The sequence below is a fragment of the Xenia sp. Carnegie-2017 genome, unplaced genomic scaffold (genome assembly GCF_021976095.1).
Source record: "Xenia sp. Carnegie-2017 unplaced genomic scaffold, XeniaSp_v1 HiC_scaffold_21, whole genome shotgun sequence".
Classification (NCBI taxonomy): Eukaryota; Metazoa; Cnidaria; class Anthozoa; order Malacalcyonacea; family Xeniidae; genus Xenia; species Xenia sp. Carnegie-2017.
This window is the reverse complement of record NW_025813484.1, coordinates 9,213,405-9,228,920: the sequence shown is the minus strand read 5'-3', so window position 1 is coordinate 9,228,920 and position 15,516 is coordinate 9,213,405. Positions and strand designations below refer to the sequence as shown.

The following is a 15,516-nucleotide window of genomic DNA, read 5'->3' as shown; positions in this document are numbered from 1 at the left end:
TAAATTAGATCGTGAATAAAAGCAGTACGCATGTTTTATAGCTGTTCCAGAAATCGTTATGAAATGATTTTAAATTTTTGCCAACGGTACAGACGACGTCTGGTGGATTATTAACGAGAAAGAAAACAGGAAAATTTGGAATTCGATAAATCGAAAAGAATTTCTTATAGTTGGCCAAAACACGCTTTTATGTGAACTTTAATCACCTTCAATTTGTAATCACGGCAATCGTGAATATAAGTGAACTTCACCTCTTGACCCCAGACTCCTTTAGTCCACTCCGCTTTTGTATATCATATATCGTCGTGGAATTTTCTAATTATGATTTTAGTATCCCGCCGAGTGACTTAAACGTTTTAAAAGCTCATATATTAGTGCGAAATAATACTAAAGATTTTACCAAATCAATAGTGACTTCGCTATAACATTAATAAATGATATCTCATATCAGACGGCCAACTCTCCAAGTTTATGAACTTGCATCTTCATAATGGCCATGATAGTCAGATAGATCGAGGTGGATTTTATTATTGCTACGACATTGCTTTAATTGGTCGGCAATATGTAGAAGAAATTATCAAAAAATTATAAACAATTGTCAGATACATGTGTGTGCACATATTGTTCAAATTAACTCGGCCATTAACTTCTTTTTGCATATATATATTAAATGACCCTCGAGTCACGGATTTATTAAATGTACACAAAAAAAGTCCTCGTTTCCGATTGAGCCACTCATTTAACATCATTGTAACACCTTTCAGCAAAATACTATTCTATTGTCAACGTGTTGGTGCGAATAGTTAAAATAAATATGTTTCTATTCTCAGTTAATTGGCTACCAATAACTATATATCGTAAAGAGTGAGCAAGCAATGTCTTTGCAATCATTAATTGTGATTTCGTTATTTTCCTCTTTTTTTAATGACCATTACAGATTTCCTGTTTTACTTTCTCCGTTGCACGACTAATTGAAAACACTGCAAGATGAGCACGAGGATTCATTTTCGGCTTCATTTCCAATGTACACGATGTATTTGAACACTTTCAAATTTACTAAATATACGATGCGGAGCTACAATCTCACTAAGTGCGTGAAATTACTTTCGTCCGTATGAAAGGGAAAATTTGCCAGCGAACTTAATGAATATTTTGGATAAACGTTAACACATAATGAATTTGTTTTAAAATGTCAAAGACCAACAATTGTTTCTGCTTTACGAAAGACATTTGCATGGTCACATATCCTTGGTGATTTTCTCGGCTTAAAATATGTTTTCTCTTAATATGCAATAACCATTTATTTTAAATTAAAAGGTGTTGTCTGTTTAGCGAGAAATGATCATTGTCGGTAAGAAATATTCAATGCTCGGGTGCAAGAATTTTGACAAAGTTATCAAAAGTCACCGCTTTAATATCTTATCAAATAACGCAGGTGACTACGAACGAAGACATGAGAAAATCACTTGATTTTTCTGCGACACATGACTAAAGAAAAGCAAACTGCATAAAAGCATGACTTTGCTGGGTTATGAAGTTCGTCCACTTCAATTTAGGTTGTAAAGATCACTTAAAGAGCAACCAATCAGAACGATGAAGGTTAAAAGCAGCCAATGGCACAGAGCTATTTATTTAAGAATAAAGTAGAGAGCATTTGGCTTACTAATTATCCTTATCATCAGAACAATCAGTTTTATCAGACTATTGATTTAATGTAAAGAACGAAATCACAAGACGTGAAGCCATCAAGTGGTAGCTACCACAGTGTGTTTTAAACAACACACAACAGTGTTGCAACAACACTAGACAATAGTTCAAACATTATTGTCGTATGAAGAATTTATTACACCCTAACTCGTGTGCGTTCATTTGGATTTAAAAATGCTTCATGGCAAGTCAATTTACACGATAAAGGAAGAATTCCATGACACATGGCATGCCCACTTGTATTCCAAGCCACCCGCTCAACCAACGCCGCATTTCATCAACGACATCTTGGGACTGTCGAAGACGGAGAGCGAAGGACGAACAACATTGGAGAAAAAAGATGAAAAATCTGCGTGCTCTCGTAAAGCAAGGGTGAAATCAAAAAACAGATTACGCAGTGTTAAGGCACCATTTAAGCTCGATGCATTTGATGGTAGGTTAAAAGCAAGCACAATTGTAATTATTTTAACAGTAGGTGATAGAAATCACAGATATGAAACATAACCTCGCGCATGAAAATTATCAATACAATTTCATGCACATCCGTACAAAATGAATTTAAGCCATTTAAACACCATCACAAGCCAGATGTTCACGACCTCGTTTCCATCGTCAATGCTATATACCGCTTCACAAGCATCATTATAACACCGAGATAGTTTGAATGGTAAATAAGAGGACATTCGTCCGTGCCTGCTAAGCTTAAGATGAAAATTTTGCACTCTTCACAAGATAACCAGGGACAAAAGAACGTTAAATGCATGGATCACCCGCTGTACAACATTCACAGGAGCACGCTATTAATGTTTTATTGTTGTAAAAGATTACTGATCAAGCAAACGCAAAAAGGATATGATGTTTTTATGATTGCAAAAACTTAAACGTTCAGAAATCTTATAGAACGTATTTTTACAGAGCCAGTAATTATGATGCGCGCATGCATTATTGCGCGCTCAAGCGCTTGATTTTTTAAAACTCAATTTTCTAATTGCCATTTGGATAAGACTATTAATAAATAGCACGGCGAATTAAGACATTTATCCTTGGAATGACCTGCAGTCATTTAGAGGACTTTATGTTAATATACCGCACAGTTGGAAGCCACAGTGATTTACAAATCAACGAACATCATATTAAGGTCGAAATAAACACTTTTTAAAAGCGCATTTCTACGTGTTTGTCTTTTACAATAATTCGCATCAGGAATTACTAAAGCAGTTGGAAACGCAAAAATCACTTTTTGTTGCGCTGCACAGCGGAAGTATTAAAGATTGTCATTTGTGTACAAGTACTCATATATGCTTAGATGCATACATAGACTTATTCCTACATAAGCAGACGATAGATAACAGCATATATACATATATAATACATTATATTGTATATTATTAATGAGATAAACAAGAATAGATCTTCCTCCGTTAAAAAGATGAATTTTTATAGCAGAGCAACGACAATACCAAGATGTAAATAGTATCAATATATTGTTCGATTGCCCCTTTGTTCAACGACAAAATGGAAGATGAAAAAATCGAATTTCAAGTTCGTTGATTAATGGCTTTTAAAGTAAACTTTTTTCACTTTGTGTGAAGATTAACACCAAAACGCGCCAAGCTGTTTGTTTTGTTTCAGCATTGAAAGTTAAGACTGTCGAGTGTTGTTAATTAATCGCATAAAGAATAAAACCATTAGCAGAAAAATTGCTACGAGCTTTTTAGCGATAATTTAACCGCTTTAATATCGAAATATTTTTCTATCAAATTGTCACATTCATTATGGACAATGCCATTTTGACATCATTGATAAAAGACCAGATCATATGAACATGCATAGCATACAAGGACAGCAATTTGCAATGAAAAATTTTTTCAACAAATGTCAAGCTGTTTTACTTAACCGAAGAGAAATATTGTCATTACATAGTAATGCAAGTTGTTGTATATAGATAGGAATATAGCTTACCGTTTTTAAAATGTAGCTACGACCCACCACATCTGCACCAACATATTTTGATGAAGTGTGTTTGAGCATGCAGACATGACTTTCATCGAAGCAGTCGGCTACAGAATATAAATTAAAGATGTTTATTTGTACGTTGCTTGAGAAAACAAGAATTTAAATCAATAATGATAATTTGCCAATTAACGCAGAGAACAAATCCTAATACGTTATAAAATACAAACAGCGGACACAAGATAATATTTTGACTTGTCTCTATATAGCCTTAATCATAACAGCTTCAACAGATTCAGAACATTCCCAATTTCGATTACAGTCAAACAATGTACCCATAGGCAGGTTTTAACTTAGCTATTGTCAAACTTTGCAGATGTGTTGAGTTTTTAGAAGAATTTGGTTTGAAATATTTTGACAGGTTGTACGCTGTAGATATGAAAGTCAGTGCTTTAATTGAATATAAATGCAAGACACCTGAAAGTCTGTGGCTTTAAATGAAAATTCTAAATTAATAAGCTAACATGTGCTCTTATTGAATAAAACCACTCCCCAATACTAAAGTAAAAAAATAATAACTTTTACAATTTTAATTAAAAGACATCTGAACTTTTTATTTTCAGCAGGAGACGTTGACAAACGACAAAATGTTCCCAGCAAGTCAGAAAAAAAAGATTCAATAACGAAGACAGGAAACAATAGCAAACAGATAAAGTCAAAAGTCGACACGAAGTTAGAAATGAAAAAGAAAAAGAAAGCCAGAACAACCTTTACAGGTAGGCAAATATGGGAACTAGAAAATACTTTTAGAGAAAAGAAATACTTAACACCAGCTGAAAGAACGGACCTCGCTGAACTATTGAATGTCACCGAATGTCAAGTAAAAATTTGGTTTCAAAACAGACGCACAAAATACAAGAAATACGAAACACCTTCAACAAACGACAACTATAGCGATGAATCGCGAAGCATCAAGAGTGTTTCACCAACAAATTGCAAATGCTCGAGTGTTGATGGCGAAATTTCTCCAGGAATTAAACCATTGAGCAGGAAAAATGACAATGATGGAGAAGTTGACCTTAGAAATAGTGGGAAAGATAATTCTACTGAAGTCGATGATATTGATGCAAATGTTGCAACTGAAGATTCTTCGATAGATAAAGCAGATATTATTTAAGTATCATATTAATTGTAAATTTCATATTGTGGAGAGTTGTCAGTCACAATTTCTATCAAAGGTAATTTGGAAAAATGCATAGGTATCTATATACCTTTTTTTGTGAGTGCTTTTCATAAGTTTTATAAAAGATTGCAAAGTTTGAATACAAGACGTGTGTTATGTAACAAAAGATCATGAGAAATGTGTGCTTGCAGTTTGTGAAATGTATTGTCGTGGTTATCAAAATAAAGAAAATAAAATTGAAAAATGGACGGACGCACAACAAGTTATACTTTTCTTAACACAAATGGCGATTGAATTGTATAATATTTCTAAACATGCACTTTTCAGAATGGTGAGGATTTTGAAAACTGCGTTATCGTAGAAACAAGTCAATTTATGTTGAACGAGCTAGAAAGAAATCATAATATAAAACTTCAAATGAAGAAAACGGTCATACGAGACCAATCAATGATTTGAATAAGATGGCAAATCATTCATTAAATTAAAAGCCTCCACCCTTAATTGTTATAACCCTTGAAAATTCAAGATATAGCTATATGATGGGCGATTGTGCAATACATAGCATCTAAGACTATAACCACATATTTTGTCTTTGCATTTTGAATCCTGTTTGTTAACTGTATATGAAGGATTAAACAATTGGCTAGCTGTTCCAACTGCCCAATAGACAAGACAGGATGAACAGTTATGTGTTAAGCTACGGCGACCTTACAAAGCCTTCAAACATGACAAATTAACAGAAATTCGTCAAATTACACCACCCATTAATGGGAAAACACTTACTTGTTGATCATACGAACGCATATCAAGTTGGCAGAAAATCATTTAAATTTTATCTAATTTTTTTATTATAAATGTTTTGTGAGCAAATCGTGCATCTTGGTAAAATATGAAAGTTGAAGTTGCTTTCATACATGTGAAAATTATAATCAAATGCAATATAGGACTTTCAAATCTTTTTGACTTAAGTCTTTTTGTCTGAATAGTGAATCGTCTCTTTTCGTCAGAGTTATTCTGCATACTAGAAAAACCGTTGAAGTCGAAATGCTTTTTAGACTTACGAAAGTTATTGCAAAACGTTAACAAACATGAGCAGATATCAGCTACCATTTTAAGCAATTGGTTTCGTGTTTTAGCTTCAAAAAGACCGACAACGCTTTCACTAATTCGATTAAATGAAGTGAATGAGATAATTTGCAACATGTGGTCTTTGAAATCATTCAGGAATTAGCAGCTTCATATCGCCAACAATGAAATTGATTCTTAATTATCATAAAATCCTCTCGTCGTTATTTTTCTCGGTTCGATCTCTTTCATTTGTCATTCCCAAAGCTAAGACAATTAAAATCATTATAAATAATATTTGTGGTATTACACAATGAGAAGGTTGTCGTGAGCGAAGTTCACAAGCAGAGCCATCGTTGTTACGAGTGTACAACAACAACATAACAAATGCTTTATTAAATCAATTCGATAGATCACTAATGACACGAGGCAGACTAAATCAAACGATCAACGATATTCGCTTTATGCATATGTAAAGAAGAAGAACAATGCTGTCTGAGAAACCAAATCATTTCTTCATCAACTGTATTACAAACCATACACTGTGATGAATGTACATTGTCTCTACATTTCATAAATTCATAATTATTGATATCGATCGTGAACTACGTTTCTCTGACCCAGACTTCTTTATACGCTCTGCTCTCATTGCGGTTGAATTTGAGCTATGTTTTACAGCTAATGATATATTTCGGTTTCATGACTTTTATCTTATTTCTAGTAAGTTCAGATCAGTTGGTCCAACAATAAAACCAAAACATTTATTCCAAGCTCTAGCTGACCGATTCTTTTTTGGTGAAACTGGGATTTTCGAGAAAAATATTAGTTTTATTGAAACATCCGCGCTAGAACTTAATGTTTTCATTATTATACATGAAATTCTACCTTGAATCTTCGTTTCTCTCATCCATATATTAGACACTTGTTTTTACAGCTCGTAATTTTTCAATGGTATCGTCAGGTTCAGTCGTAAGGATCCCTATTCAATTATAAACGTTTTGTTATTTCCACCAATGATGACATGTTATTGGTGTTATCAACATACAGCAACCGTGCGCTCCATCGTAAATTGACAGAGCAATGTATAATTATGGGACGATTTGAGATATAATTTAACATGACAGTAAACACGATGACATATGAAATAAGAAAAAACGAACACTCGAAGCAACGCGAGTATTTTGTTGACAACTTGTGCTGGCAAACTTACACATGCTTTACGTCCTCACAAATTGTGCTGGCAAACTTACACATGCTTCACGTCCTCAACCAGATATCAATAAACCAGAGGATTTTCACTGGTTTCATTGACATCATAAAAACATTGAGAATTTTTATTTCGATGAACATCCGGCTTCATAGACTTTATTGTTTAGAATAATATATCTTCTTTTCAAATAAGAAGAGAGACGACTAAGTAATTACTAACGGAGAAACAAACCAGAAACGTTTCTAAAATTGTAAAATAGATATTTCCAATTTTCTCATCTCGTATAGTGCATGTGTAGGTGGAGCAGTCTTCTTTGTAGAAAGAAATTCACTTGACAGCCGATACATGTAGCTACAGATATTTTTAAAACTTGTGAGTCTCTAAGAAGATTAAAGAGAGATGAGATGATAAAAAAGAACAATTTGGCAGCAAAGATGTTGAGAAAAAGAAAAATATGCTTCTTAAAACTTGTGAATAGTTCAAAATAATCACCACATTTTTGATAAACATAAAGAAACAACCGTTTGAACATATATTTTCATCCTCTAATTTTGCTCAATTGTTCTCTTCGCGCTAACCATCGACTCAAATGTGAGAAAGTTAGATTTTCAAAATGCTTTTTGTTAGCAATCTTTCAAAAACGAACCTCGTACGAACTCAATCGAGCAAACACAATCATTGCAACAGTTTGGATCATGTGGATGTGCAAGGCAGTACGATGTTTACTATAGCAATCATTTCACATCAATCGTTAACTATGCAACCGTGCGTTCCTTGCTAGAAGATGTGAAGGAATTTTATTTCAGAATGCGAAAGTAAACATTATTTGCTTAAGTGCTACATATGACCAATTAACAAAAAGCAATTCATCTTAATGAGTTTTAATTGATCTTAAAATAAGACAGTATTTTATTCCACATGATTTGTTTACATTCACAATTTACTTAATCGTAACACCTGCTACCACAGCAATTCTCGTCTTCTCGAAAGAACGAGCAATATTTTTTTACTCTACAGGAGATGAACGGCGAGACGGTGAAATTTCGCGTAAATCAATCATACTCCTTTGGCCACATACACAGTTTATAATCCATTTAGAAGCCTTTCCGCAACCTAAATCAGGCAGTAATGTTCTATTTTTGGCAATTGCCACAGTGAGAAACATCCTAATTGCGATCGCTAAAATTGCGGGCTCGGATCACATCTAACCAAGACAAACAGCAGGGTGTTTTTCGCGGCAGTGTAAGATGTTAATAGTTTAATTTCCGGTGCCATATCTGTTAATATACCTTGGCTGATGTATTTATTGTTACCATATAATGCATGTTATATTATCACACAAATCAAAACATAAAGAATGCCAAATGCCGCTTGTGTTAGACAAAGGATTTAAGCACTTTGTACCGAGAGAACTAATCAAACGGTAATGGAATATGAAACGAAGATCTAAATGACTGTTTGTTTTTGTGTTAAATACAAATGGTATGTTTGAAGAAAATGGTTTAGGAAGTTATTGAAGTTTTATCGAAACTTTCTGTCACATCAACGCCAACAGATAATGATAAGTTAACAAGAGTTAGCCATATCAAAGACGAACTCGAAAATAAATCCATTCCAACTCTAATTCTATCTTCCTCGCATTCACTGAATCGACGACGCGAACGAAATGTTTCACAAAGACCTTGCTACGATTAGCCATGCACTTGTCGTCGTTCAAAACTCAAACATTACCCTCTAAACACTTTATCAATGCTATATTGTCCTTAATTGTTGCAGTTATTAGCATTGTTATGAAGCTGATAATGACCCTCAAGTGTTATCACAAACAACATTGCATTGAAAATCAAACAAAATATTCCGCCGAAGACATATAAGACCTGCTTTAACAAAATATTGTAACTTTGAGAGCATTCAAATCCCATATTAACAAATAGAAGCACAACTGCAGCCAATCGGTGCAAAAGTATCTACATAGTGAGTTTACTAAACGCTTTTAAAATATTTAATTTGAATTTGGTAAATCGCAATTTTTGGCTACAAAGTGACGGTTTGACATATGGAAAGCTACTTTTCGGTATCCGAAACCTTATACGACTCTCATTTCTTCAACATGTGCCGTTTGAATCATCGAACGTTGAAGTTCTGCACAAAGTCTGTCTTCATTTTGTGACAAAACGACGAGCTTACAATGATGAAAAAGAACGAGTTTAGCCAATCACCTAGGTGCAAATTTATGCATAAATTGCGTTGAACAAATATTGAAATAGTTAATTGCATATTAAAACTTTTCTTACTGTTAGAAATGTTTCTGTAAGTGAGGTTGCGATTATGGTAAGCGTTGCTCGATGGCTGTCTGTAATTTCAATGTGATATTAAAGAGGTTTGATCTCCATATCAATAGAATGATTGTTTAAACTCTCATCTAGCGCTGCTTCAAAACAAATGAGTCGTTAAATATTTCTTGATGATCGTCATACCAGTCGCTAACAAACGCCGCGTGTAGCCGCTACATAAACAGCACTAGCAATTGCACTAACCTAGCACCCATATGACAAAACAAACAAAATATAACGAATTTTAACTGGAGTAATAATACTAAAGCAATGGCGTACATTTGATTGTATTCTTTTGTAAATGGCATTGAATTGGCGAACACAAAAGATAGACTTTTGTGTCGGTAACATCACACGATGTCGGTCTAACTATACCTTCACTGAATGCGGTCAATAATAAAAGCACGCTTTTAAATGAAAAAATGCGTTAATTTACACAGCCTGTTCTTCTATTGTCTATGATGTGTGATTACCAAGACATGAAGTAGATACGCCAAGCAAGCGCAAGTCGAACGAATGGTCAAAATAAGCTAATCGTTTGAAGTGGTTATTGCACTTGTGTTCTAGTGTTAATCTTTCTGACGACTCAACACCACTTGACTCGGTCAGCATATTTAAGTAATTTGACAGGTAATTATAAGCGCTTTAGTGATCAAACTAAACATCGTTCGCCTTGCATTGTGCCCGAAAGAATGACCGTATACGAGCCTGCATGCTAGGCAATTCACCCCCTGTTGTTACCCGCAGACAGGCAAATGAGATCGAATAGTGTCGGCAGTTATCACGAGCAATTCAGTGTTGGACGTGTCGTGTATTTGAGCAGACCCCGGTGAGAAGAGTGTAAGCAAACACTGCTGTATATATATAAAAAACATTACGTTCAATCTTCACTTTCAACAGAAGCATGCAACATTCCAGTAGGAGTTTCTGCATCGAATCCTTAATCGCAAACCAGGATAATTACACACGGAAATTATCCAGAGACGACGAGGAAGAATCAACATCAGACACCAGTGAAAATGAAAGGCCTAAAATGAGTCCCCAAAGTACACCTTTCTCCGTCAATGATATCTTAAGTCCTGGAAAATTCTCGCGAGAACGAAACATGACGTATAGTACAGTTGAGCGTGAAACTAACAAGGTTGTCTGGCATCCGTGGATGTCTGCAACCCGCTACAACAGACCTCAAAAACTCTTGCAAGGTAAGAAGATACATGTTTATAAACTACGACTGCGGGAGAAATTATAACCGAGTTCAATTTCGAGCAAACTAAAACAGACATTGCTCTAACAATGAAGCAACGTGATTTTCAAGACGTAGCTGTTGTCATCTAAGACAACAAGACTAGCACTGTACATATGAAGCTTATCTTCTCAAGCTTATTGTCATTTCTTCAATTTCAATGATGTCGAGCCTAAGCAACGCAAAAATTACATGCAGTATTATGTGTATATCTTGTTTCTGCATGATTCTGTATCATATTCCAGTTATGATAAGCTTTATCAAACAACTCACTAGTCTTCATTAGATGTATAGCTATATTCTTCACAATTGATCTAAAGATAAAAGTTACTGGCTTCTTAGTTGAGGCATGAATTCGTGATGGTAAGAAAATACAGCCACTGAAGTAAATATTTTAATTCTTTGTGTTCGCTAAATTCACACATGATTAATTGTATGAACAAAACTATCTAAAGCTATATATCTTTGTACTACCCGTTCTACAACATACACCTTAATTCTGCACATTGAATATATAGTATCTAATGCTTTAAGATAAGATAGAAGTCAATGGTTCACCAAATAGGAAAAGAGAGCTTGTTTTTCAATTTCTACATTTTATTACAACGCTCGACGTGAGTTGATAAGGTGCACAACACAGCTTTATTCACACCTAAATTACTCATTAATCGTTAAAGATATAAGAAGTTCACAAAACAAAGAAAAACACGGACAAGTCAGTAGCTACAATCTAAAAGCATTTCCTGAAGCACGATATCAAACTACCTCATGTAATGAACACACGCGTTCCACAAAATCAGCTATAAGATTTTTATAAGATAGAAAATGAAGAAGAAATTAAATTAATTCCGGAAGGAATAGAAATAATTTGACGACGAAACAGCAAAGTGTAAGTGTTTATAGATAATTTCCGAGCGGTTCCTGGCACTCCAGTCTTTTTCGCATAAATGGCTCACAAACAGATGACATAAAAAGAGCTACACCGTGATTGGGATTAATTTCAAGTCCATGGACGATATCTGCTACAAAATCTCCATTTATATACATATCGTTGGCAGTCCTTAGAGATGTCATGTTATAAATTGCTTGATCCTATCTATGCGCAGGGTATTTAAATGCAAGCCTTTAAGAAACAAGATAAAAACTTAATGTTCCACTTTATTTATTATTTTTGGTAATACAAAAAACATGTTTCGTTCATATAATCTTTTATAACCAAACACTGAGCAACTTAGCTAACACCTAAACGTCTTCGTTAAGGGTCGGAAAAACGCAAAAGCGAGGACGAAGTAAGTATAGAAGATACAGAAAAAGAAAGCGAAGAGTCGGACTCCGCTGATGATGTAAAATCGTGTATGGGGAAAAAACGAAAACGAACATCTGACAAAAACGGTAAAGAAGGAAAGCCACGTCGAGCAAGAACTGCATTTACTTATGAACAGTTGGTCGCGTTAGAAAACAAATTTAAAACAACCCGATACTTATCAGTATGTGAACGTTTGAACCTAGCAATGTCGCTTAGTTTGACAGAAACGCAAGTGAAAATTTGGTTTCAAAATCGACGAACAAAATGGAAGAAACAAAATCCTGGAATGGATGCAACAGCTCCAACGAGACCTTTAATGACAACTCCAACACTGGCACAATGTTCTTCACCGTATATGCTAAACTCTACACGTCATTTCTTTCCTACAAGTTTTCAAGCCACGGGAATACCATTTATGTTCCCTAAATCCCAACCTGCGTATCCTCACTTCTAAAAACGATGGCTCACATAAATCAATTATGGTTTTAATAAAATGATATGATTCGTTTACTTTTGTCCACGATCAGACTATTGGTGATCGCAAATGCTGCATTGTTATAGAGAATGGCAGATGAAAGCGGAGAATGAAAGAATTGCGAGAATTTTGGGTTGACTTGAGTCAATGCATACATCAATCGAAATTGGAAAATGAGAGATGAAGAATTTGAAAACAAACTGCATTTATCTTTTAAAGACAGAATTATCTGGGCGACAGTTTTCAATGAAAAACTTTACAGATACGGCATCTTAGCTAAGTGCAGAGGGCTTCACCGAAAATTCCGTCTAGACACATTAAAAATGTACATTATCTTAAAGACGTTAATATTTATTCCAATTCTAATATAATTTTTCTAGAATTAAGAGTTCTTGTCGAAAAAAAAGTTCGTAAATATTGTAAATATCCAATACAGACATCTATCTCGTCCATCTGAGAACACCGGAGAGCACCGCAATAATATCATTGATATTTCAATAAACACAGTTAAAAATTTTTCATTATAACATATTGGAATCACGATTTGAACAATGTTACCCAATAACAATTCAGCTTAAATAGGAATATGATATAATACATACAGAAATGTACCCATCGTGCAACTTTAACAGACATAGGGATTTTGATGCACCAAAGATAGAAAAATCAATTTTATAAAAGCTACACTTTTTATGAACACAAGGCAAGCACACAAAGTCAATGGATTCCAATATATATACACACAACAGCGACACTTATTATCCTAAAACTATGTATATAAATATCACCGTAAGAGACTTTAAGTGTAATTAAACGCTCGCGGTATGAACAACAGAAAGAGAAAGTCAAATAGCTATGGTACTTATAACATACGCTGCTGAGATTGCTTGCTTGATTGTACGAAAACGTTGCATAATATCATTTCTAGCTTCTGTTTGCTATGGAGTATTTTGTGACTTTGTTATCTGGTTTGTTGTATGCGTCCTCTTTTGATGAAGATTTATAGAAACGATTCAGCAGGAACACGACTTCATTATAGCTAAACCGTTTGTCGTTGATATAAAAGATCATTATAAGTTACCAAAAGAGCAGTATAGTACAGCTGTATATATACAAAGTTTGTGAGATAATTTTACTTTACCATGTGTCTTGTGTTCATATATAAACTAAATAGATTATCTTATACGTCCATTCAGCGCAACGACTCGAAATGTCAATGATTTCATCTAACAAACATGTTTATTGATTACCCAAGCAGCAAACTTTAAAACAAAGGCGATTATCTAAATAAATAGCAAGGAACGACGCCTAACCAAGCAACAGTTCAATGCACATTTTTTATACCAGTTATCGACCGAAATAATCATTTGTTCTACAATTCAACAAAACATTATTAAACACTCTTTCCTTTTCTCCTTTACACATATTTTTGTACAAAAATGTGGTCAACTGATGGTTATACACGTCATGGATGGAAATTACCTGACGACAAATTGCAATCAAAGATGAGCAAGGCCAAATAATAGATTACAACAAACAGAGCAATATGCGGGGAAAATGTATGTGTAAACTGGCTGTGTACGCATGCAAAGTCTTACAGATATAGTTCATTTTGAAATCAAACGAAAGTAGAGATATCTGTTTGCGCGAAATTAGTTTATCTTTGATTGCTCCAGACGTTAAACCGGTGAGTTATAAGTGGATAATCGCTAAAGTAAGGTAAATAATTCCTTAATGAAAAACACACAAGATTGAAGCGGCGGTCTTAAACATTGAATGGTTTTGATTAACTAATAAACACTAAGAGAAGCGACCTTACGGCTCACCACTAAACAGTACTTTTATTTTTAAACAAATATATTAAAAAATGAAATGAGGTGGTCAAATCCGTTCTTAAAAATTCACCAATCATAAGTGAATTCTCTAGGAATGAACAGGTACATTCGTTGTCCTCAGTTTAAAAATTTAACTCCAAATATAGCTGGAAGTTTCTAGCTGCAGTAATTTCAGCAAGACAATTTCCTTCAATTAGATCGTTTATTTGATCATAACTGCACGTAAAAATGAATTAGCCATCAATGAAGCTACTTTAACGTACATGTACAAGCAAAAATGGTGACATTTTTAACCAAATTTGTACAGCTAGGTGGTAGGGCGGTTGAGAACAAAGATTACAACTCCGCATGCAACGGAACTCCTGACGATTTAGCTAATAATTGTTATTGCATATGTGTCCTCATGGAGTGGCCATTAAAACAAAATATTTCAATCAAATTTGTGGGAAATTAAATGCCGTGTGAAGATATCTATCCACGTCAGTTTTGGATATTTTCAACAGAAGGGTTGCATCTATACTATATAAGCGGTACGACTCTTGCATTATAAAGAGAAAAAACACCATCTGCATTTCCATCTCACATGTTTTTTATTACAAACTAGGGTTAAATGATGAAGTCGGCAGATATCTAAAAGCATGACCTGATAAGATTCAGTCTATTAAGTAGTAATGTGCGCAATCATGACTTCAAATGTCTTTCACAATATTTATTGCTCTTCAATCTTATTCTAAACACCTTAATTTACGAGAAGTTGTACCAAAGTCGTTATATCAATATATAACGACTATTGTAACCGTTAGAGCACTCTAAATATCGATAGTTAAAACATAATATTGCTGCATGTCGAAGACAATAAATGAAATATATCCCTTAAAATATCATCTCATATTGTCACGCCCATGCAAAAAGCATGGTTCGGCAATCAACTTTGATGCAGAAACACATATTCATGAATGTTCTAATCATTTTCTTATAACATGATCAACCTAACATGTCTCGTATAAATATAATGAAGATTTCACCGAACATAAACAGTCTTGCATGGTCGCTTGCTTGCGCGTGTGTTCGTGGCGCAAAGCAGTCTATTACCTTTAAATTACCGTCTAAATTCATATCAATATGCAAAATGGAATAATGGTATGACGATGATTTGAAGAAATGCTCATGTGTATTGTGTGAATGCCTTCATTAGGATAATCGTGC

At 34.3% G+C, this 15,516-nt stretch overlaps 2 protein-coding genes and 1 long non-coding RNA gene across 4 annotated transcripts; 2 read left to right on the top strand and 1 right to left on the bottom strand.

Moving 5' to 3' along the window:
* Positions 1 to 1,623: 1,623 nt before the first annotated feature.
* LOC124444643 (homeobox protein koza-like) lies at positions 1,624 to 5,091 on the top strand. Of its 2 annotated transcripts, none has more exons than XM_046995276.1 (2): positions 1,624 to 2,140; positions 4,287 to 5,091. In XM_046995276.1, exons 1-2 carry the CDS (start codon positions 1,882 to 1,884, stop codon positions 4,835 to 4,837), a joined length of 810 nt encoding a protein of 269 aa, XP_046851232.1. In that variant the 5' UTR covers positions 1,624 to 1,881; the 3' UTR covers positions 4,838 to 5,091. The 2 variants fall into 2 exon arrangements, with proteins under 2 accessions (XP_046851232.1, XP_046851231.1); XM_046995275.1 differs by having other exon boundaries at positions 1,652 to 2,140; positions 4,284 to 5,091.
* Positions 5,092 to 8,934: 3,843 nt separating this feature from the next.
* On the bottom strand, positions 8,935 to 9,552 carry LOC124444658. The gene is made up of 2 exons (XR_006947985.1): positions 9,413 to 9,552; positions 8,935 to 9,337 (listed from the first exon to the last, which is right to left on the bottom strand). It is a non-coding gene; the product is annotated as an uncharacterized LOC124444658 (long non-coding RNA).
* Positions 9,553 to 10,234: 682 nt separating this feature from the next.
* Positions 10,235 to 13,002, top strand: LOC124444645 (homeobox protein slou-like). The gene is made up of 2 exons (XM_046995277.1): positions 10,235 to 10,653; positions 11,955 to 13,002. Exons 1-2 carry the CDS (start codon positions 10,356 to 10,358, stop codon positions 12,452 to 12,454), a joined length of 798 nt encoding a protein of 265 aa, XP_046851233.1. The 5' UTR covers positions 10,235 to 10,355; the 3' UTR covers positions 12,455 to 13,002.
* Positions 13,003 to 15,516: the final 2,514 nt, after the last annotated feature.